Raw genomic sequence first — 23,136 nt, 5'->3', positions numbered from 1 at the left:
CAACCTGGGATATCTGGCTTCTGCCCTTGGCCTGCTACTCTGTAGGCCCAGGGCTCCCCACAGGCTTTGGCTTCTCTCCCTCTGGGGGCATCAGGGCTTGTGCCTGTCCTGGCAGTCACTGATGAGCTGGGGTGACTTCAAGTGAAGCAAAGAGGGCCTGGCACGTTGTGGTAGCCTAGCGGCTAAGGTCCTTGCCCTGTACGAGCTGGGATCCCATATGGGCACTGGTTCTAATCCTGGCAGACCCGCTGCCCATCCAGCTCCCTGCTTGTAGCCTGGGAAAGCAGTCGAGGACGGCCCAAAGCCTTGAGACCCTGCATCTGCGTGGGAGACCCGGAGGAAGCTCCTGGCTTCGGATTGGTGCAGCTCCAGCCATTGTGGCCACATGGGGAGTGGATCATTGGATGGAAGATCTTCTTCTCTGTCTCTCCTCCTCTTTGTGTATCTGACTTTTCAATTAAAAAAAAAAAAAGTGAAGCAAAGACCCACGGGGCGCCTGGAAAGTGAGCAGAAGGAAGGAAGGGTGCTGAGCTGCTTAGGAGCCTCAGAAACTTGAGCTGACAGGGCAGGTGGAGGTGGGGTGGAAGGCAGGGGTGCAGGAGTCCAGTCTAGAGTGGCCAGCTCCCTGCTTGGGCCCCAGGCAGGTGGGACAGGGCTGAGGGGATAAGGGTGTAACCTGGTTGGGGGAGTCTGTCCCTGCCTGCCGTGTAGGTGGCCAGCTCCAAAAGACCTGGCCTGGGGCCAGGCTCAGAGCACGGAGTCCCCAGAGACAAGAAGGGGCTTGTTCGGACAGGATGCAGACCTGCAGAGCGTCTGGTGACATGAGGCATGGCGTGGTGTGGTGTGGCGTGGCGTGGGGGGTTCTGGGAGCTGACAGTTGCCGCCATTCTACAGGAGGAAGAGAATGGCAGGACCACGCTCCAGCCTGTGGGCCAGGCTGCTGCTGGTAACCCTGCTGAGTGCCAGCCTTCCTGGGATCACAGGTGAGTCTGAAACCCATGCTGGCCAGGGCACACCTTCCATGGCACTGGCCTCTCTCCCTCTCCACCGCCCAGGAATGGAGAATTTGGGGTCCTGTGCCTTGCACATGGAGACATCATGACCAACCACTGGGAAGAGGGCAGTGTGGCTGTGGGGCTCCCTGAGAACTGGGACAGCTGTCAAGAGTTGCCAAGGCCTCAAAGAGGGAGGAAAGCTTATGGGGACAGGAGGAGTGTGCGGCCACTGACCTGTCACCTGCCCTCAGAGTGTCCCCGTGGGGAAGTGGCTGGAGTGGCTGCCCACTAAAGCTTGCCTGTCGCTTGAGGAGATGTCACAGTGGATGCACATAGTAGATCCTTACCGTGCTTTTTACACTGAACAGACAAAAGGGAATCCAAGTTGCTTTTGCAAAACCATCAGATTCATTTCCTGAAGACCAACTGTGTGTTAGAGACCAGGGATACAGACATGGTCCCTGGGACCCCAGAGGAGCTAGGGAGCTTCCTGGGAGGATCCTCACACTGGAAGGCACGAGCTGTGTTGGGAAGGACACCAACCCGGGCAGGGGACAGCCTCAGGGCAGGAAGTGGCAAAGGGCGTGGCCGGGGTGTTCCAACCACAGAATGATCGGCAGCCCAGTGCACCAGGTTCCACAGCCACATCCCTCCCTATGGACCCAGATGGAGGGCTCCAAGGCTGAGACCCAGGTTTTGCTGGTTTTCAAAACCTGTGGTCCCTCTTTTGTCCTCTGAAAAGGGGAGGGAATGCCCAGCCCTCTCCGGTGAGGATGGCAAGTGGCAAGGGGCCCCACCCATATGTCCGTGCCCCTTGCCCACCAGCCAATCGCTGCAAGAAGGCCCAAGTGAAGAGCTGCACAGAGTGCATCCGCGTGGATAAGGACTGTGCTTACTGCATAGATGAGGTGAACTGCTGGGCAGACAAGGCCACCCCTGCCCTGCCTTGCCACATCCTTTCCTTGGCTCTGGCCACACCCTTGGCCCCGCCCTGGCCCCGTGGGTGTGGGAAAAGAGGCAAGGGTCAGGGCTACTAAGGGGAGGTAGATCCAGGGTGGAGGGCAGGTTGGGGGACAGGTGCTGCCCCTGCCGACCACAGCTGCTTCTGGCCAGCTGTTCACAGAGCGGCGCTGCAACACACCAGAGGAGCTGCTGGCTGCTGGCTGCCGGCGGGAGAGTGTGGTGATCATGGAGAGCAGCTTTGAAATCACAGAGGTGTGTGGCGGCAGGGCTGGGGGCTACAGGGAGCTCTCCAGATGGCCGGCCCCAGGGGACCAGTAGCAGGGCAGGCCCGCCACCGGGCTCTCGGAGTGGCCCTCCAGCCAGCTGTCTCCTCCCCTGGGTGCAGGAGAGCCAGATCGACCAGAAGCTGCACCGCAGTCAGGTGTCCCCCCAGGGCATGTATGTCCGGCTGCGGCCAGGCGAGGAGAGGCTCTTCGACCTCCAGGTGTTCGAGCCCCTGGAGAGTCCGGTGGACCTATACATCCTCATGGACTTCTCCAACTCCATGTCCGATGACTTGGACAACCTCAAGCAGATGGGCTCGAACCTGGGTACGGCTGGGCCTGCGCGGATGATGCAGGGCTGGGACTGGACACCTGCTGGGCGGCCAGAGCTCGGGACAGCTTTACTCATCCCAAAGGGCAAGATAGACATGTGGGGTCCCCCAGAACCCCATTCCCAGGGGAAGTTCCAGGCCCCGGCAGGCACTGGAGCCATGACAAGAAGGGCGTCCCATGCCTCCAACCTACTCACGGAGCTGGGGCCATCTCTCCAAACTGCTCCCTTAAGCGCTGGATGCATAACCTGGGCCCCTCTCCCGCTGAGTCCCTTTGGCTCACCAGTGCCAGCAAGCTATATGTTAACCAGAGGTGGCCCTTCTCCCTCCTCCTTTTCCTCCTCCTCCAGCCTCCTCCCGACCCTCCAGGGGCCCCTGGGTCTTTGTGTGGGGGTGCTGGGTGCAGCCGTCCTCCCTCTGTCCTGTTGATTCCCAGCCCAGGTCCTGAGCAAGCTCACCAGCGACTACACCATTGGGTTCGGCAAGTTTGTGGACAAGGTCAGCGTCCCCCAGACGGACATGAGGCCCGAGAAGTGAGTGTGGGCATGGGCCCAGGGGCAGGTGCTACTGTGAGTGCCCCCGGCCTGCCACTCTTACCTACAGGGGTGGCCCCACCCCACCCTGTGCATGCTCAGCGTCCGTGCTCACTCCCTCCCACCCGCCTCTGCACAGGCTGAAGGAACCTTGGCCCAACAGCGACCCACCATTCTCCTTCAAGAACGTCATCAGCCTGACCAAGGATGCCAATGAGTTCCGGGACAAACTGCAGGGAGAGCGGATCTCAGGCAACCTGGACGCCCCGGAGGGTGGCTTCGACGCCATCCTGCAGACGGCTGTGTGCACGGTGAGCTGGGGCCTCAGTGACAGCGGCTGCTTGGCACACGTGGAGCTACCCGCCCCTGCTCCGGCCCTGCATTCCCCACCAGACTCGCAGGCCCCACATGAGCTCAAACCCTCTGCGGAGCCGTCAATCCAGGTCACTTCAGAAGCTCCAGGGTACAGGACCGCAGACTGCTTTTCTTTTTTTTTTTTTAATAAGATTTATTTATTTTTTAATGTAAAGACAGATTTATTGAGAGAGTGGGAGACAGAAATATCTTTCATCCACTGATGAAATGGCCAGGGCTGAGCCAATCTGAAGCCAGGAGCCAGGAGCCTCCTCAGGATCTCCTACAGAGTCAGAGTTCCAAGGCTTTGGGCCGTCCTTGACCACCCTGCCCAGGCCACAAGCAGGAAGCCGGACAGGAAGTGGAGCAGCTGGGATTAGAACCGGCACTTACATGGGATTCTGGCTGTTGCAAGGCAAGGATTTTAGCCACTAGACTACTGTGCCAGGCCCCACAGCCTACTTTTGTATGGACCAATGAAGCAGACATGAACCGTGGAGTTCTGGAACCTTCTTCAGTGCCCTGAGATGAGCCTGCTCACCAATCTCCCGGGACCCACCCGAGCTGGGTAGCTGTGCACATCAGATTTCCCGTCCTGGATGCAATGGCCACATTGCAGACCACGTAGAAAACAAAGCAGAAATCGCCCACAGTGTTTTTCCCACCAAGCAGCCAGACCCCAAAACCCTGCCTGCCCGTCTTGTTCCCTTCTCCTCCGTTTACACGGTGGAATTCACATAGTTTCTATTGTTTAAAATATTTATTAATTTTTATTGGAAAGGCAGATTTCCAGACAGAAGGAGAGACAGAAAGATGTTCTATCACTGGTTCATTTCCCCAAGTGACCACAATGGATAAAGCTGAGCCAGTCTGAAGCCAGGAGCCAGTTTTTTCCAGGTCTCCCACGTGTGTGTAGGGTCTCAAAGGCTTGGGTGACCCTCCACTGCTCTCCCAGGCCACAAGCGGAGAGCTGGAGAGGAAATGGAGCAGAGGGACACAAATTGGCACCCATATGGGATGCCAACTCTTGCAGGTGCAGGATTAGCCTGTTGAACCGTTGCACCGGCCCCTAAACTTTCTCTTTGGAGACTTGCTCTGTTTATGTTTCATTTGATAACAATCATAAACACCTTTTCTTGTAACGGTTCTCCAAATCACCCCATGCATTTTTCCAAAAATATGCAGTGAATAACTATACCTATTTGTTTTTTAAGATCTATTTATTGAAAGGCAGCATGACAGAGAGGGAGAGACAGACCTTCCAGCTTCTGATTCACTCTCCCAGTGCCTGCCAAAGCTAAGGCTGGGCCAGGTAGCAGCCAAGAGCCAGAGCTCCATCTGGGTTTCCCAGGTGCATTAGCAGGGAGCTAGATTAGAAGTGGAGCAGCCGGGACTCAGATCTGTGCTCTGACATAGGAAGCTAGCATTGCAAGTGGAGGCTTAACGCACTGCACCGCACCACAGTGTCAGCCCCGACTATACCTGATAGCCGGCCTTTGGTCATCTCCTGCTGTGTATCTTTCCAAACAGTTGAAGTATCCCTGGAGGGTGGTCCAGAGCATGCCCAGCAGGCGCTCTGTACTCAGGCTCTGCATGTGTTGCCTGCTGCCCCGGCACTGTTTCCTGGTTCTCACATCACCACATGTTGCACGCTGTCTGCTGGAACATGTCATCACTCTTGTGGCGCCCATGGAGCCCCATGGAGGGACCCACCCTCACAGTCTGCCAGTGTGTGCACGCACTATGATGCAGCCCTGGGCAGGCAACCTGCTCCATGGCGCCTCCTTGCCCTCCCCAGAGAGCCATCGGCTGGCGCCCAGACAGCACCCACCTGCTGGTGTTTTCCACTGAATCAGCCTTTCACTACGAGGCCGATGGTGCCAACGTGCTGGCCGGCATCATGAGCCGCAATGATGAGAGGTGCCACCTGGATGCCACAGGCACCTACACCCAGTACAACATGCAGGACTACCCGTCGGTACCCACTCTGGTGCGCCTGCTCGCCAAGCACAACATCATCCCCATCTTTGCTGTCACCAACTACTCCTACAGCTACTACGAGGTGCGCGGTCTGGACAGCCTTCCTCCTACTGCTCCTCTCCATCCTCAAGCTTGTGGGGGGCCCCCAGCAGTTACTGGCAGGGAGTAAAGATCCCGCGTCCATGCATCCGCTCGCCAGCTGGGGCCTCAGGTGGCCAGGGGTGGATCAGGCAGGTTCTGGAATCCTCCTGTGTGGCTTCCTGGCCTAAGGGCCGCCCACCTGCGAAGGAGGGGCTTGTTCCAGAACTGCCTGCCACCTGGGGCTCAGAGATGCTGAGCATGTGGCCTGGCTTCTCTCACGCAGAAACTTCACACGTACTTCCCCGTGTCCTCCTTGGGGGTGCTGCAGGAGGACTCTTCCAACATCGTGGAGCTGTTGGAGGAGGCCTTCAACGTGAGCCGGATCCCTGGGGGCACGGGGCTGAAACTTCCGGGGGCAGGGCTGGTGGGCTGGTTGGAGGAGGTGGGCCAGCGCAGGGAGCTTGCAGGCTGTGTCCAGCTGAGAAATCCCAGGCAACGTTCCAGAAGCCCATGGACAAAACAGAAAGCTTGGTTTAGTGCCCCCAATTTGGAAGTCCCTGCATAAGTTTGCTTTCCCCCCGTCCCTGCAATATGCACTTTTTTTTTAAGCAATATGCACTTTTTGTAACCTTACTGAAGACCCCAGGGTGGGTTGGTGAGAAAGGGTCACTAGCCATCCCCAGAGGTCTAAGAAGCCCACCTGGGTGGGGCAGTCCCCTGCAGGTGCTGCCACTGTGATGCCCCTAGCTGGACCCCCACAGGCAGCAGGGGTTGGAGCATGGCTCCCCACTGGCCCCACCCTGACCACTGAGTACCACCTCCCCTTAGCGCATCCGCTCCAACCTGGACATCCGAGCCCTGGACAGTCCCCGAGGCCTGCGAACGGAGGTCACCTCCAGAATGTACCAGAAGACTGCCACGGGGTCCTTCCACATTCGTCGGGGTGAAGTGGTATGCCTGTGTGGGGGCAGGGGACTCGGGCCAGGGTTCTGGAACTGTGGTCCAGACCAGGGTCAGCCTGGGCTCCCTTATCCTCCTGACCATACCGCCATCTGTCTGGGGCGGGAGATGCCGAGATGGGTGAGCTGGCTAATCAGGCTCATGTCTGCTGCAGCCGTTATGGCTGTGCCTGGAAGGAAGGATGAGCCCAGAGGCACTGCTGGCTGCTGAGCCGTGCCTGTATTGGCTCACTGCGGGACCCCTCCCTGCAGGGCACCTACCAGGTGCAGTTGCGGGCACTGGAGGCCGTGGATGGGAAGCCTGTGTGCCAGCTGCCGGAAGAGGACCAGAAGGGCAACATACACCTGAAGCCTTCCTTCTCCGATGGCCTCCACCTGGACGTGGGCATCATGTGTGACAAATGTGCCTGTGAGCTGGTATGGAATGGGTCTGCTGGGTGCAATGTGGAGGCCAGCTCAGCCTGGTCTTCCCTGAGCCAGCATAAGTGTCAGGTGGCCTGGTTCCCCTTAACCACTGCCCAAGATCCCTCCTCAACTCAGTGTCCAGAACAACCCCTCCACCTCCAACTCAGTGCCTCATTGCAGGAGAAGGAGGTGCAGTCGGCACGCTGTGACTTCCACGGGGACTTTATGTGTGGCCACTGTGTGTGCAACGAGGGCTGGTGAGTGTGGCTGTGAGGGTGGGGAGCCTGGCACCCAGGATGTCCAGCAGGGACCTGGCCCCAGGCACACCTGCACACCTGGCTGGGGAGGGGTCACACTCAGTCACTGAGTGACTGCAGTTGAAATCACAGTGGTCCCGCACTAACAAACACTCCACTAGATTTTCAGAGGAGAGAGGGAAGGTCTTCCATCTGCTGGTTCACTCCCCAAGTGGCCACAGTGACCAGGCTGGGATAATCCAAAGCTCTGCTGGATCTCCCACATGGGTGCAGGGTCCAAAGGACTCAGGCCATCTTCTCATGCTTTCCCAGACCACAAGCAGGATGCTGGATGGGAAGCGGAGCAGCCGGTCCTCGAACCGGTGCTCATATGAGAGACCTGAGGATTAGCTTGTTGAGCCACTCTGCAAGTCCCATGAGGTTTCTCTTTAGGGTGGTCCCAGAGTAATAAGCAGTCAGACTTCACTTCGCCCGGTCGGGGTGTGGTGTGAGCAGTTGGGGTGTGACCCTGAACAGGTAGGGTGTGTTTTCCATTTACAATATCCTCAGCTTCACCTGGACTTAAACTTGGTGCCTGTGTGGTGGCGCAGTGGACCACCACTGGAAAGACAGGCAGGACTGGTGGCTGTTGGGGTGCATCTGGGGGCTGGGGGGTACAAGTAAAGTGAGCCAGCATTCCAGGCCTTTGGTTCCTTTAGCGTTTGGGACCATGTGCGTGCATTCCCTGGTCAGCAGTGAGCTTGAAAGGGAATGTGCTGAGGGCTTCCTGGGCTCCACGACCCTGGGCCCATCGTGCTAACTCAAGGCAAACAAGCAACAAGGACGGGGCCCCAAGGGGGTGACAAGGGACCAGGATTCCCCATCTGTGCAGTGGCACAGTGAATGCTCCCAGCTTCCTGCCAGATCAGGGAGATGACCGGTTCCTTTCTCAGGAGCGGCAGCACCTGCAACTGCTCCACGGGCGCGCTGAGTGACGTGACGCCTTGCATGCGAGATGGCGACGACAAGCCGTGCTCGGGCCGGGGCGAGTGCCAGTGCGGCCGCTGCGTGTGCTACGGCGAGAGCCGCTACGAGGGCCAATTCTGCGAGTACGACAATGTGCAGTGCCCACGCACCTCCGGTGTGCTGTGCAATGGTGAGCGTGGCCACCAGGCTGCCCAGGAGGGGATAGTCAGGGCAGGGGTCAGCATCCCCAAGCTCAGGTCCAGGCTCACCCAGGACGCCCCCACCCCTTTCCACAAGGCTTTCACTTCCCTCATCCGCAACACTGAGGCCAAGGCCACTGCCACTTGGACAAACCCCTTGGTTGGTTTCGTGTTTTGAAAATGTGAGCAGTAAAGAGAAAATGAGAGACAGAGAGATGCCATCCACTGAACTCCCCCCCAAATGCCCTCAGCAGTGGCTAGGGAGTACACAAGGTCAAGACCAGGGGCCAAGTCTCCCACACGGGTGGAAGGGGCCCAGTGACATCAGCCATCACCTGCTAACTCAGGCCCTGGGGCTCGGCACAGCACCCTGGCACTGACAACTACAAGGCCAGTGCCCACCCGTCCCTTCCTCAAAGACCCAAAATCCCAGCTCCCCCTTCCCCACTGTCCTGTCACCCTGGGGTGGGGACTGTCCAACTTGGCCCCCCAGCAGTTGGCAACTCTGGCTCTGCAGACACTGGGTCTGTCGATTTGCCCCCAGGGCAGCACGCAGAACTGGGCCTAGCCTGGGAGTGTGTGGTCTGGCCAGGAGTCATAGAGCCCTGAGAAGGGGCACACAGGAGGCTGGGTAATTGAAGGCAGATGGGTCAGGTGCCGCCTGGTCATGGCTGCCACCGTGGACCCAGCATGGAGGCTAAGCCTGGCCCTTCCTCTTGCCTGCCATGTCCTCTTTCTGGCTGTCCGTGCCGGTGGGAGAGGAACAGGAGCGAGGTACAGGGGCACTGGACAAAGGCAGACATTGGGTCCAGGGCGTATGCGGGGAGCGGGGAGGAAAGCAGGGCCGGAGAGCCAGGGCCCGGGGTTCTGGGCCCTCCTGTTTCCTTCTCTATCTGTATTTCTCTCTTGTCCACCATCTTGTCCAGCTCCTTTATGAAACTTGACCATTTACCTATAGTAATAATAAGAGACCAAACAGCCTGATTTCCTGCCTCTGAATTCATGTAGATTTCAATTTTCGATTTTCGTTCTTACTTTATTGCATTGGCCAGTACCCACTAGGGGTTCTAACAGGGAACCATGACAATGGGTTTGCTTTGAGGAGGGCCGCCCTGGCTGCAGAGTGGACAGTGGCTGGAAGGCAAGACGGAGGGGAGGAGGAAAAAAGTCCAGGAGAGTGAGGAGGCAGCCCAGCTCCCCACCCGTCCCCCCTAGCAGATGGGCAGCCTGGACTGCTTGAAGTCAGCTGTCTTCTCCCGTCCCGCCCGCTGCAGATCGGGGACGTTGTACCATGGGCCAGTGTGTGTGCGAGCCCGGTTGGACAGGCCCAAGCTGTGACTGTCCCCTCAGCAATGCCACATGCATCGACAGCAATGGGGTAGGCCTGGGGCATAGGGCAGATGGGATGGCCAGCAGAGGGGAGCCCCCATCAGGGCCATGCCATCTCTCCAGAGGAGTCATGTTGGGCGTTGGGGAGGGCAGCAGTCAGCACTGGACAAGCTGGCTCATAGGGCTCCTTCGTCCCCCCTGCAGGGTATCTGCAATGGGCGTGGCTACTGCGAGTGTGGCCGCTGCCACTGCCACCAGCACTCGTTGTACACGGATGCCATCTGTGAGATCAACTACTCAGTGGTGAGGCCAGGCAAGCTGGGCAATGGGCACAGGCAGGGTAGGCAGGAAGGGCTTCCTGTGCTGTGAGGTGGGGCATGGGGTTGAGTGGTAGGGCCTGGTGGAGGCTCACCCAGCACGGTACCCACCTGCTCCTCCTCGTCTGTCCACCCAGATACCTCTGGGCCTCTGCGAGGACCTGCGCTCCTGTGTGCAGTGCCAGGCCTGGGGCACCGGAGCCAAGAAGGGACGCACCTGTGAGGAGTGCAGCTTCAAGGTCAAGATGGTGGACGAACTTAAGAAAGGTAGGGGGTGGGGGCAGCTGGAAGGTGGGAGGAGGGCAAGTGCAGGATCACCTGGGCAGAGGGGACTAAAGGTGACAAGGTCCAAAGCCCAGAGAAGGGACCCTGGGACGAGGAAGTCTAGGAGAGGAAGTGTAGTGCCTTTGGTGGGCTCACGGGCTAGCCAGGGCTGGGACAGACAGGCTGAGCCAGGGACAGCACGTGGCCTGTGGAGGGGGTGGTCACAGGCTCCGCCTGTAGGTGAGGGTCAGTGTCCAGACCCCATCCCAATCCAGGTGGGGGAGCAGTGAGATTGACAGGCTCTGATGGAGGCAGCACCTCGCCCCCTCCCTCCCCCAGGGCAGACCCAGGGTTCCATGCCCCCTTTCCCCACCCCTGTGCTGCCCTCACTCACCTTGTCCTGCACAGCGGAGGAAGTGATCGTCTACTGCTCCTTCCGGGACGAGGACGATGACTGCACCTACAGCTACACCGTGGAGGGCGACGGCAGCCCCGGGCCCAACAGCACAGTGTTGGTACAGCGGAAGAAGGGTGAGTGGGGGGTGGACTGGCAGTGGGGGGCCCCAGAGGGGGTGAGGGGCTTCAGGGTGCATGTGCGGGTGGGCACCGTTTCCCTCCTCTGCCTCCCCCACAGACTGCCCGCCTGGCAACTTCTGGTGGCTCCTTCTGATCCTGCTGCCGCTCCTGGCGCTGCTGCTACTGCTGTGCTGCAAGTACTGTGCCTGCTGCAAGGTGGGCATCTGCCCCAGGCCCCGACACAGCGCCCCTGTGGCCACCCCCACTGTGTGTTGCGGGAGAGGATTTCTGCGGTCAGACAATCTGAGGCTTCCCAAATGGGTTTGGCAGCCATGGAACCCTTCTTTCCCAGAGCGACCGGCAGAGCTGGGGTTCCACAGTACACACTTTGGGGACCCTTTATGCAACCCCTCCCCTCTCCATCCCTCAAGCCCCTGGTCCCTGCCAGGCATGGGAGGCTCTCTTGCCCCCATGGACTATTGCCGTGGGGGTGGGGGCGCTGGCTGGGGGTGCTGCCGCAGCCCTCAGTCCCACCCCTTGTCTCCTAGGCCTGCCTGGCTCTTCTCCCTTGTTGCAGCCAAGGTAGGGGACCCTGACTGCTGTCTCCATACCTGGGGAGGAAGGGACACTGGCCTACCTGTAAGGGCGCCGCCCCTGAGGACCCTTGCCCCCTAGGTCACATGGTGGGCTTTAAAGAAGACCACTACATGCTGCGGGAGAACCTCATGGCCTCCGACCACCTGGACACACCCATGTTGCGCAGCGGGAACCTCAAGGGGCGTGACACGGTCCGTTGGAAGATCACCAACAACGTGCAGCGTCCAGGCCATGCCACCCACACGGCCAGCACCAACCCCGGCGAGCTGGGTGAGGGGGGAATCGTGCCATGGGAACTCCCCCCCTGGATCTGGGCTTGACGCCTGTCCTGTCCAGGGAGGTGTAGAGGGAAGGGTGGGCACAGCTGCAGGAGGGGGTGCCCTGACCCCACCTGTGCACTCCCCACTCCAGTGCCCTACGGGTTGTCCCTGCGCCTTGCCCGCCTCTGCACCGAGAACCTGCTAAAACCGGACACACGGGAGTGCAGCCAGCTGCGCCAGGAGGTGGAAGAGAATGTGAGGAACAGAGTGGTGGGCGTGGGTCCCGGTGTGGGGCTGGGGCATGCGGGAGTACCTACTGGGAGTGCTTTGCATGCGTGTCTGGCACAGGCCACTTGGGCATCATTACCCTGGGACTGTCAGACTAGGAGGAGGCAACACAGCCTGGGTCTTAGACTCCCATAGGCCTGCCCACAGCCAGCCCTGCATGAGGGGAGGTTAGCGGGGGCAGGGGGAGGCTCTGGGTTGAAAGTCCGGGGGCTTCCTGGGGCCCAGCTCACTTGCCTCACTTAACCTGGCAGCTGAATGAGGTATACCGGCAGATCACAGGTGCACACAAGCTCCAGCAGACCAAATTCCGGTGAGATCCAGGGTGCCACCACGGGGGTCGGGGGAGGCAGCTTGGCTGTGCTGGGCCCTGCCAGCCTCAAGCCAGGCATCCAGGGCCTGGGTGGAGGGCTGGAGGAGTTTGAAGAGCAACTTATAGAGCAAGTCTAGGAGGTGGCGCCCGCCCCCGCCCCCCGCCACAACTGGCTCACAGCCCCTCTGTCTCCCACAGGCAGCAGCCCAACGCTGGGAAAAAGTGAGTTGAAGACGGCCCCACTTTCTGCCACCTGCCGCATGGCCCCTCCTCCCCTAGCCCTACCCCATAGAAATGGAGGGTCCTGTGCACCTGTCAAGGGTTAGTCCCTCGCTGCATCATGACTGTCAGCAAACCCCTCTCCACTCCCTCTCAGCCTCCGCCCACTGCACCTGAGGACGGACAAGCCCTGACCCTGATGGGATACCTGTGGGCACCAGGCAGGGTCCTGAGAAAGTCTCGCAGGTGGCAAAGCTGTACTCCCAGTTTCTACCCTGAATCCTAGCCCTGCCCTAAAGCATAAGCCCCGCCCCCGGCAACGCTGAGGCAGCAGGACTAAGAGACCAGTGTGCCCAGTGGGCAGGTGCCTGCTGCTCCCCTTCCCCATCGGACCCCTCCCCGTGCCCCCTCCAGGCAAGACCACACCATTGTGGACACAGTGCTGATGGCGCCACGCGCAGCCAAGCCGGCACTGCTCAAGCTGACAGAAAAGCACGTGGAGCAGGGGGCCTTCCACGAACTCAAGGTGGCCCGCGGCTACTACACCCTCACCGCAGAGCAGGGTAGGTGGGCAGCACCTCGCCCTGCCGCCAGCAGAGGCCAGCCCCCACCCCGACTGACGCCCTCCTCACCTGTGCCCTTGCCCAGATGCCCGGGGCATGGTGGAGTTCCAGGAGGGCGTGGAGCTGGTGGACGTGCGTGTGCCGCTCTTCATGCGGCCCGAGGATGACGATGAGAAGCAGCTCTTGGTGGAGGCCATTGACGTCCCTGTGGGCACAGCCACCCTGGGCCGCCGCCTGGTCAACATCACCATCATTAGGGAGCAAGGTCAGCCGGGGGCGGGGCCTCTGGGGGCGGGGCCTGGGTCTGTGATGGGTCAGGGGGCATGACTGGGGTCTTCTGGGTGAGGGGGTCTACAACTCTCTTTCCACAGCCCTGGGCCCAGGCGCCATGAGGAGACACACCATGCCCCCCAACCATCATTGCTCTCTGTCCAGAGCAGTGCCCCCAGCTTCTGGGGGACAGGGGGCCCTATCCAGCCCCTGTCCTTTCCCACCTGTTCCAGGACCTCATGGCCTGTCCAGCCCTGCCCCTCCCAGGATGTCAGCTGAGTGCTTTTTCCATCACAGCCTCCCCAGAGAGCTGTAGGGGTGAGGGTGGCGAGCAGCTTTCTGTGGAGTGACAGCCCCTTGCCTTGCAGCTAGTGGGGTGGTGTCCTTCGAGCAGCCCGAGTACTCGGTGGGCCGCGGGGAGCAGGTGGTCCGCATTCCTGTCATCCGGCGCATCGTGGACAATGGCAAGTCCCAGGTCTCATACCGCACGCAGGACAACACGGCCAAGGGCAACCGGGTAAGGGCTGGACGCAGGAGGGGTTCAGGACAGAGCAGAAGCAGGTGGTGGCCCTGCCTGCTTCTGCCCCTGGCGAGGTGTCCCCTCCTCCAAAGTGACGTCCAGGGCGCCAACCCTCTGCTACTGAGGACCGGCAGAGGGGGTGCCTGCTTCTTGCTCCTGCTGCAACCGTGCCCAGTCCTAGCCACCCAGCATCCCCCCTGGGGAAGTCAAACCTTTCGCAGGAAATGCCCCCTCCTGACTGCCCCAGTCCTCTCTGGCCCATCCCCCAGGACCACCCCGCAGCCTGTGGTCGATTTCCATGCTGCGCACTTGCTTTGGGTGCCTGGTTTGGGACATGGAATCTGACCTTATTCCACACACGTTGCAAGCTCAGAACATTCCTGTTGGAAATCCTCTCCGACGAAAGTGAGAGTCAAACGCTGCCAGCCCACTGACCCCATAGGCAAGAACCCTAGGCAGGTGCGCCCCGCAGCCCAACTGGCACCCCCACTTTCTTCACTGACTCTCCTGGGTGACAGCGGCCTTGGCATGGCTCCAGTGTTCTCAAAACAATCCCAGAGAACGCACCCACACTCTCCTCCAGCGAGCTCCCAGCTACTCGGCCATGTCCATAGGACGGTGCCAGGGCACTTAGCCATTTTCTAGAATTATCTTTATTAGGTCTCACCTTTAAACCACACCTCCAGAATGCAGACACGTGCAGGGTCAGGGTGTGAGCGCCTATCCCACCCTCTCCCCTGGGCCCGTTGTGGCTCTCCTGTAGCCAGATGGCTGACACGCATGCGCATGGCTTTTAAAGGTTTCTAAGTGAAGATAAACCTACCTTTTTAAAACCATATTTTCATTTGAAAGGCAGATACTGCCCAAATGCCCACAACAGCCAGGGCCAGGTCCGAGTCAGGAGCCCAAAACACCGTGAGTGTGCCATGTTGGGGACAGGGCCCTGAGTGCTTGAGCCACTTGTCCCCCACTGCCTCCCAGAGTGTACAGCGGCAGGAAGCTGGGGTCTGAGAGAAACCCAGGACTTGAGCAAGGCACCTGATTGTGGGCTGTGGGTAGCTCAGGGAATCGTCACACCGGACACCCAATACCCAGCCTCGCAACCTACCATGCCACAAACTCTTTGCTGGGCCTGGCTGCACGTGACATCTGTATCTGGAAACACACACACACACAAATACTGCTTTGCTTGCTGAGCCATTCCAACTCCGTGTGGACCTCAACCCCATGAGAAACCCCTCGGCAGAGCCGGGTCCTCCCGCACAACCCAGGAAGGAACGTGGTCACAAAACCTGACAGGCCAGCTGACATCTTTTGCACCAGGCCTTCTGAGCTCAGGTGTCCCGATGATGGCCATTCTAGCTTTTTCCTCAATCCAGGAATCCTGGAGTGCTGGCATAGCATTGTGTCTGTCTGTAGTCAGATGTGCTTTGTGGGACATTTTCGAAGCAGCCACATATTGTGCACGGTTCTGTGCCCAGTTCCCTGCCCTGGGCTTTGTCTGGAGTGGAAATCTTAGGGTGCAGCGCCACCTGGTGGCCTTCTGTGAGAAGACCTTTTCTCCCAGTGGCTGGTGAGCCATACTGGGCACCCTGGGGAGATTAAGGCAAGCGTAAAGCAAGATGGGGACAGGCTCCATGGCCAACATGCCACGTGGAATGCTCATATTTTGTAGAGTCCTTGCTGCTCATACACACCGTGCAAGGAAGCTCAAGTCCTTGCACCCATGTGAGGGACCCACCTGGGTCCCAGGGCTCTTGGCTCTGCCCAGGCTGTTGTGGGCATCTGGGGGTGAACTTGTAGATGGAGAGACTTTATCTCAAATAAATAAAAATAATTTTTAAAGGTAGAGTTAGAGAGAGGCAGAGAAAGATATATCCACTGGTTCATTCCCCACACGGCTATAACAGCTAGAGCTGAGCTGATTTAGATCCAGGAGCCAGAAGCGTCTTCCAGGTCTCCCATGTGAGTGCAGGGTCCCAAAGCTTTGAGCCATCCTCCACTGTTTTCTCAGGCCACCAGCAGGAAGCTGGATCAGAAATGGAGCGACCAGGACTCAAACCGATGTCCATATGGGATACTGGTGTCTCACCAGCCCCCACATTTTTCTAAATGAAACAGAGCTGGAGGTGTGAGTGACCCACTCTCCAGGAGCAGGGCCTGGGGTTGGACTGAATCCCACATTCCCACGCCATGGTGTTCTCTCCTTCCAGGGTAGGACAGCTCCTGTGGGCTGCCTGTGCGGGAGACTGGGTCTTTGCATCCCATTTGGTGCTTTGGGTCAAATGCTGGTTCAGCCAGCTGCCGTGTGAACCTGGGCTTGTCTCCCAAGCTCTGCGTGACTTGGTTTTCTCATCTGTCTAATGGGATGTCTCTTGCTGCTCCATAGTTCATGTGCCTGTCCAGTGTACGGTGTCAACAGGAGCCACTGCTGTACGCAAGGAACAGGGCAGTCGCATTGTCCTCAAGGCAGCCGTAATGCTGTGTGTCACGCCCACCTTCCACGCTCCTTCTCTGACCTCGACCCCCTCCTGCTGCAGGACTATGTCCCCGTGGAGGGTGAGCTGCTCTTCCACCCTGGGGAGACCTGGAAGGAGCTGAAGGTGACACTTCTGGAACCTCAGGAAGTGGACTCCCTTCTGCGGGGCCGTCAGAACCGCCGCTTCAACATCCAACTCAGCAACCCCAAGTTCGGGGCCCGCCTGGGCCAGCCCCAGTCGGCCACCATCATCATCGGGGACCAAGGTGTGCAGAGCCCGGAGCTGGCTGACAGTAAGAGAGGCAGAGCCTAGGCAGCGTGTATGTGTGTGTGGGGGGGGGGTGGGGGGGCTCCAGACTGGGCAGAGGAAGCCTGGGGAGCTCAGCTTTCCCACATGACATGCATGTGGGGTACATGTGTCCCATGCAACACCTGCACTAGGCCCCGTCCTAGGAGAAGTGCCCGATGTTGAACAGAAAATCAAATATCCCTGGGCTTCTATTCTTTATCTGGCAGCCAGAGGGCCGGGATCAGCCGTTAGCTCATGCCATGTCTCAGCTGTTGAACCAGCCTCACAGAGGCATTTCTGGAAGGGACAAGTTCACCACCCGGAGGAAGATGAGGGAGGAGGCAGAGCTCAGGGAAGGGCTGCAGAGCAGGTGCAGCAGCCTCAGGCCCTCTGGATGGGGGCTCAGGTGTTTAACCGGGTGTCTGGTGCCCCCTTGTGGTGACTGCTGTCTGAGCCGGCTCCCACCCCGCCCCTTGATTCCACTACCAGACGAAGTGGACCAGGACTTTGTGAGTCAGACCCAGTCATCATTCCCGCTCCCTCATGTTGACCTGGGAGCCCCTCAGAATCCCAATGCCAAGGCCGCTGGGTCTCGGAAGATACATTTCAATTGGCTGCCCCCTCCTGGCAAGCCTGCAGGCTACAGGGTATGTGGGGGCCACGGGTAACAAGTGCCTGGGAGGAGGCTTGAGGGACAGGGGCTCAAGCATGGGTGGACGGAAGGATGTCCAGGTGTGCCTGTGACCCTGGGCTCGGGGAAGAGGGAGGACCCCCACCTGAGTCTTGCAGATGGCTGCCCCTCTTCCCATCATGGGGTTCCTGGCATGACCAATGTTCACCCATGTCCCCCTGCCCAACCTGAGCAGATAAAGTACTGGATCCAGGGTGACTCCGAGGCTGAAGCTCACCTGCTCGACAGCAAGGTGCCCTCGGTGGAACTCACCAACCTGTACCCGTATTGCGACTATGAGATGAAGGTGTGTGCCTACGGGGCACAGGGCGAGGGCCCCTACAGCACCCTGGTATCCTGCCGCACCCACCAAGAAGGTACGACGCTCATGGCGACCGCCTTTCCCCCTGCCCAACATGCCCAGCCTTACCCTCTCCATCCTCTGACCCCGCCCCTTCACCCCTCCTCCACAGTACCCAGTGAGCCAGGGCGCCTTGCCTTCAATGTCGTCTCCTCCACGGTGACCCAGCTGAGCTGGGCTGAACCCGCGGAGACCAACGGCGAGATCACTGCCTACGAGGTCTGCTACGGCTTGGTCAACGAGGACAATCGTGAGGACTGCCACAGGGGAGGGCCGAGGGCAGCTGGAGGTCCCCTGACACCTGTCCTCTGGGTTGGCAGATGGGACCGAGGCATGCCCGGTCTCTAGACTGCGCACTGGGCCAGGCTCCAAGGCCAGGCAGCTGAGCCCAGTAGGCAGGACGGGCCCCAGACACCATCCTATGCAGGCAGTGTCTGCACGGGCTCTCCAGGTCACAGCAGAATCACCAGCAGCCTCGGACCAGCCAGTCCTGGAAGGGATCCATGCCACACCCTCCCCTCTGTGGGCTTGCTTGCTCCCAGAGGTGGCGCTCTCACTACCCCCACACTACCCCCACACCTGCTGTGGATGGAAAGGGGGTAGTGTGAGGGCTCAGGCTCTCAGGGCTACGTGCAGGGTTACAGCCACCCAAGCAGCAGCCACCCTCCCCTGCAGACAGGCCCTTACCATTAGCCCATTTGTGGATCCCAGGCAGGAGGTCTTCTCTGACTGGGCTTTCAACCCAGGAGTGACCAGAGTCCTGGCCATCTGGGCTCGGATGTATGCCCTCTCTGCGTGAAAGGGTGGGTCAGAGAGGGCCTCAGTGTGACTGTGGGAGCCTCCCCCCGCCCGGGGCTTTTGGAGCAGCTGTCGGCTGGGTGTAGCCATGGTTGAGGATGCCATTTCCAGGCACCTCCTCTGGATACCCCGGAATTCAGGCCCAGGATGGCCTCTTTCCCACCTCAACTGGTCTTCCCAGGATTTTCCCGCCCAACCAGAGCCATCTTGCTCAGCCTGTGCCAGGCCTGTTACCTAGCAGCCACAGCCTCCAGACCTCCTGGTGTCAGGAGTGGAGCCTGGTGACCCCTCTGATGTGCTCTGTCCACTCCCAGGACCCATCGGGCCCATGAAGAAGGTGCTGGTGGACAGCCCCAAGAGCCGCATGCTGCTCATTGAGAACTTGCGCGAGTCCCAGCCCTATCGGTACACCGTCAAGGCGCGCAACGGGGCTGGCTGGGGCCCCGAGCGGGAAGCCATCATCAACCTGGCCACCCAGCCCAAGCGGCCCATGTCCAGTGAGTGGCGGTCAGGGCATGCAGGATGGACAGGGACTGGGACATCCCAGCCAGGGCCCAGGCTCATGTGCTCCCACCCCCGCAGTCCCCATCATCCCAGACATCCCCATCGTGGATGCCCAGGGCGGCGAAGACTACGAGAGCTTCCTCATGTACAGCGATGACGTCCTCCGCTCCCCGGCTGGGAGCCAGAGGCCCAGCGTGTCCGACGACACTGGTGAGTGGCACTGGTGCGAGAGGAAGGGGTGGGAGCTGATGGAGCTGTCCTGGTGCCGAGATTGGCAAAAAGGTTGATGACTGCTGGACACACAGGTCAAGGCCGCAGGTCCGTCCCCTGCCTTGGCCGGGTGGCTGTGGAGCCCGGGTCATGGTGTTGTGTGCACTGAGATGACCTAACAGACATGGTCCACCTGCAGGTCTGTGGCCCAGGGCACTAGGCTGTGTGTGTGCCCCAGGGGACAGCTGCACACTGGCTCCTGCCCGGGAAACAGCAGTGCAATGTGCTGGTTTCCCAGCTGTGCTGCAGGGCCAGGGCCCTGGAGGGCCCTACGTCACAGAAGGCAGGCAGCTGCCCGGCAGGCCTGGGGTGGAGTCGCCACAGAGGTGGAGCCAAGCCCGCTGACCTTGCTCTTTTTCCTGGAGTGTCTTGCTGGTTCTCTGGGCCCCTGCTGCCTCATCTGTGAAATGGGCTGCACCTACCATCATCTGGCCATGCCTGCCTACGCCTCAGGGTCCCACACACCTGTTGCCTTGGGCTGGGAGAGGGGCCGCATCTTGAGTCTCGGGTGAGGGGATAGGTGCAGGCACCAGGGACCTCAGCTCAACCACGCATACTGCCGGTGACACCCGCTTAGTTCTCCCCAGGAGGGGCACGCAGGGGCACACTGACCTAGGCGCTGGGGCCGGGAGACCTCCCCGGCTGGTCGCCCCCGGTCCAGGCTCCGCCCCTCCCGGCTGGTCCGGAGCCCCGGCCCTGGAGAGGTCTCAGCCCGAGGTGTGCACAGATGCACGCCTCCACCCCTGGCTCTCCGGCGCCCCGACCTGCTCGGCGCTGCCGTCCTGACCCGGCGCCTCCCCCCGGCGGTGCCAACGCGGCCCTTCGTTGTTCCCAAGGCGGCGGCGGCTGGAACTTCGAGCCCGTGCTGGGGGCGGAGCTGGACCTGCGGCGCGTCACGTGGCGGCTGCCCCCGGAGCTCATCCCGCGCCTGTCGGCGAGCAGCGGGCGCTCCTCCGACGCCGCCACCGAGGGGGGCGCGGACGGGCAGGGGGACCCCCGGCCCCGCTGCGCGACGCCCCGGCCCCCCGGAGGTGACAGGACTGCCCAGACACTCGTGTCAGCTGTCTGGGGGCTTGGGGTTGGGTATCCGCGCTGTCGCGACTCTGGCCGTCTTTAGGGCTCTCCCCAGCGGCAGTGAGTCTGTTAGGGTGCAGCCTCCTCAGGGGCAAGGCTGGCTGCACTCAGAGCGGCCAGGAGACACCGGACAGCCCTTTGGAGGTCTCCGGAGAAACAGAGCTGGGTGTTGGTGGGACTGGGCACGTTCACATGAGGCCCTGGATCTGACCTGGCTCCCTGCTCTCCCCCCACCCCACCCTGCAGAACACCTGGTGAACGGCCGGATGGACTTCGCCTTTCCCGGCAGCGCCAACTCCCTGCACAGGATGACCACAGCCACCAGCAGCTATGGCACCCACCTGAGCCCTCACCTGCCCCGGGGCGTGCACAGCACCTCCTCTACTCTCACGCGGGACTACCACTCGCTGACCCGCACGGAGCACTCCCATATGGCCACACTGCCCCGGGATTACTCCACCCTCAGCTCACTCTCCTCCCAGGGTGCGCGTTGCCTCACCTAGCAACCCCTCCTCCCAGCTCCGGAGGCCCCCACCCCCTCTCACTCTGTTTCCTCCTGCCCTAGGCCTCCCTCCCATCTGGGAACATGGGAGGAGCAGGCTCCCGCTGTCCTGGTCCCTGGGGGCCCAGAGCTGTGCTCAGCTGAAGGGGCGCCTCCCCTCCAGGGGTTCCCGAGACTCTATTATCCTGGCTGGGCAGCCAACAGCACCCTCCAGGGGTCCAGGTAGTACGAGGGCAACCACCCTGGCTCCCCTACGGCTGCTCCATCTGTCATTCACTCCTCACCAGCTGCCACCTCACCTGCCACTCCATCCAGACGCCCCACCGCCCACAGGCGCTAACCACCACTCTTCGCCCAGCCTGCATCTGCGCTGATGCCTAATCCACTTTAGGATCTCCTGGGTGGGCCCGCTGAACGCAGTCGGGTGGGGGCAGGGCCCGTCCACCTGCTCCAGGGATGCACAGGTGCTGGCTGGGCAGCCTCACCACAGGGCAGCAGGACAGACAAGGGAGCTGCTCAGTGGCATGTGCCAGGGAACAGAAGCCAGGCAGGGGCCAGGCCTGCCTCGTGCCAGGATTCCCCTGCTCTGGGCTGACTCCAGTCTCCTCTCTGCAGACTCGCGCCTGATGGCAGGTGTGCCCGACACGCCCACCCGCCTGGTATTCTCGGCCCTGGGGCCCACGTCGCTGAAAGTGAGCTGGCAGGAGCCACAGTGTGACCGTGCACTGCTGGGCTACAGTGTGGAGTACCAGCTGCTGACTGGTGGTGAGGCCCACCTGCCCTCCCCACCCCCATGCATCTCCTCGGACTCTTTCTGGATCATTCCCTCAGCTTGGTCCTGCCTCACTGTGCTAGACCCAGAGCACTCTTTGGGGACTGAGAGTGACACCTGTGGCCCCCAGACCCCTAGCTGAAGCCCAGGATCTGCCCCAGGCCGGGCTGGCATTGTAGGCTTTGTTCTCTGCTTCCGTAGTGCACAGCTTGAGCCTCCACCCATGACAACCCAGACACAAGTCCCGGCTAGCCCAGGTGATCTGGGGATCAGGGGTCACATTGCTCTGTGGCCTTGCGCTCACCCCTACCCCCACTCCCATCCCTGCAGGGGAACTGCATCGGCTCACCATCCCCAGCCCCGCGCAGACATCAGTGGTGGTGGAAGACCTCCTGCCCAACCACTCCTATGTGTTCCGTGTGCGGGCGCAGAGCCAGGAGGGCTGGGGCCGAGAGCGGGAGGGCATCATTACCATCGAGTCACAGGTGCACCCACAGAACCCGCTCTGCCCCCTGCCAGGTGAGCCACCTCCCCATCCCCTCTGGCTGGTGCCCAGGGCATTGACTGCATACCCTCCTGCTTGACACCCCCCCACTGCTGCCCCCCAGGTTCCACCTTCACTCTGAGCACCCCCAGTGCCCCAGGCCCACTGGTGTTCACAGCCCTGAGCCCAGACTCCCTGCAGCTGAGCTGGGAGCGGCCACGGAGACCCAACGGAGACATCCTCGGCTACCTGGTGACCTGCGAGATTGTCCACGGAGGAGGTGCTGCCCGGCCTCCAGGCAGGGGTGGCGGAGGAGGGAAGGGCAGGGCGGCTAATGGTGTCTCCCTGCCTCCTCCCCTCCTTCCCCACGCAGGTCCAGCCACCACATTCCGGGTGGATGGAGACAACCCCGAGAGCCGACTGACCGTGCCAGGCCTCAGCGAGAACGTGCCTTACAAGTTCAAGGTGCAGGCCAGGACGACCGAGGGCTTCGGGCCAGAACGAGAGGGCATCATCACCATTGAGTCCCAAGATGGAGGTGGGGTGCTGTCCCCCCGCCACCCTTGCCAGGCCACCTCCTGGGCTGTCCCCGACCTGACCAGCTGCTCTGCCCGCTCCAGGTCCCTTCCCACAGCTGGGCAGCCATGCTGGCCTCTTCCAACACCCACTGCAGAGCGAGTACAGCACTGTCACCTCCACCCACACCAGCACCACAGAGCCATTCCTCATGGGTGAGTCTTGAGGGACCCTGGCTTGGGCAGGGACCCCCTCCCCAGGTGAGGTACTGCAATCAACGCCTGTTCCTTTGCAGATGGCCTGGCCCTGGGGTCTCAGCACCTGGAGGCCAGTGGCTCCCTCACCCGGCACGTGACTCAGGAGTTTGTAAGCAGGACACTGACCACCAGTGCCCAGGTAGACCAGCAGTTCTTCCACTCCTGAGCTCACCCCACAGTGGCCTGGACTCCCTGCACCCCCTCCGCCATGCCTCTCCAACCACAAACCAGGGAGCGCATGTCCTCTGGGAGTCATGACAACAGATGGCCTCTGTCGCTGCCTCCCCACTCTCTGGACACAGCCTCTCTTGTAACCAAAGAGCAGGGTCCAGCACCAGCTGGGCCCAGCCTCTCTTCTGCCCTTAATGAAAAACTTTGCTACCGTGTTGTTCTGAACTACTGTCTGTTCTTCCGGGGACCCAGAGGTGCCAGTGGCCTGC

General features: G+C 60.7%; 1 protein-coding gene across 4 annotated transcripts; it reads left to right on the top strand.

Annotated features, from left to right (window-relative positions):
• Window positions 1-894: 894 nt before the first annotated feature.
• Window positions 895-22,951, top strand: ITGB4 (integrin subunit beta 4). Of its 4 annotated transcripts, XM_058675666.1 has the most exons (40): window positions 895-983; window positions 1,821-1,903; window positions 2,109-2,210; window positions 2,344-2,548; window positions 2,990-3,086; window positions 3,226-3,397; window positions 5,239-5,502; window positions 5,785-5,874; window positions 6,330-6,452; window positions 6,713-6,877; window positions 7,046-7,122; window positions 8,055-8,257; window positions 9,542-9,645; window positions 9,801-9,899; window positions 10,051-10,180; window positions 10,586-10,708; window positions 10,812-10,909; window positions 11,242-11,275; window positions 11,369-11,560; window positions 11,702-11,805; window positions 12,090-12,148; window positions 12,347-12,370; window positions 12,782-12,930; window positions 13,016-13,195; window positions 13,569-13,717; window positions 16,261-16,465; window positions 16,978-17,135; window positions 17,355-17,535; window positions 17,632-17,769; window positions 18,632-18,814; window positions 18,900-19,031; window positions 19,928-20,122; window positions 20,412-20,648; window positions 20,731-20,889; window positions 21,283-21,432; window positions 21,770-21,958; window positions 22,048-22,203; window positions 22,297-22,461; window positions 22,544-22,654; window positions 22,735-22,951. In XM_058675666.1, exons 1-40 carry the CDS (start codon window positions 905-907, stop codon window positions 22,860-22,862), a joined length of 5,592 nt encoding a protein of 1,863 aa, XP_058531649.1. In that variant the 5' UTR covers window positions 895-904; the 3' UTR covers window positions 22,863-22,951. The 4 variants fall into 4 exon arrangements, with proteins under 4 accessions (XP_058531649.1, XP_012784621.2, XP_004593108.2 ...); XM_012929167.2 differs by lacking the exon at window positions 19,928-20,122; XM_004593051.3 differs by lacking the exon at window positions 20,731-20,889.
• The last annotated feature ends 185 nt before the right edge of the window (window positions 22,952-23,136 follow it).

This window comes from Ochotona princeps, chromosome 17, assembly GCF_030435755.1.
Source record: "Ochotona princeps isolate mOchPri1 chromosome 17, mOchPri1.hap1, whole genome shotgun sequence".
Classification (NCBI taxonomy): Eukaryota; Metazoa; Chordata; class Mammalia; order Lagomorpha; family Ochotonidae; genus Ochotona; species Ochotona princeps.
Note: the sequence above shows the minus strand (reverse complement) of the source record. Positions and strands in the feature narration are given on the sequence as shown.

Bases quoted from the DNA above. Each gene is read 5' to 3' on its own strand.
- ITGB4 (XM_058675666.1), top strand. From the start codon at position 905: ATGGCAGGACCACGCTCCAGCCTGTGGGCCAGGCTGCTGCTGGTAACC. The intron at 3,087-3,225 runs GTGAGTGTGGGC...GCCTCTGCACAG, and splicing joins ACGGACATGAGGCCCGAGAA to GCTGAAGGAACCTTGGCCCA. The intron at 3,398-5,238 runs GTGAGCTGGGGC...TGCCCTCCCCAG, and splicing joins TGCAGACGGCTGTGTGCACG to AGAGCCATCGGCTGGCGCCC.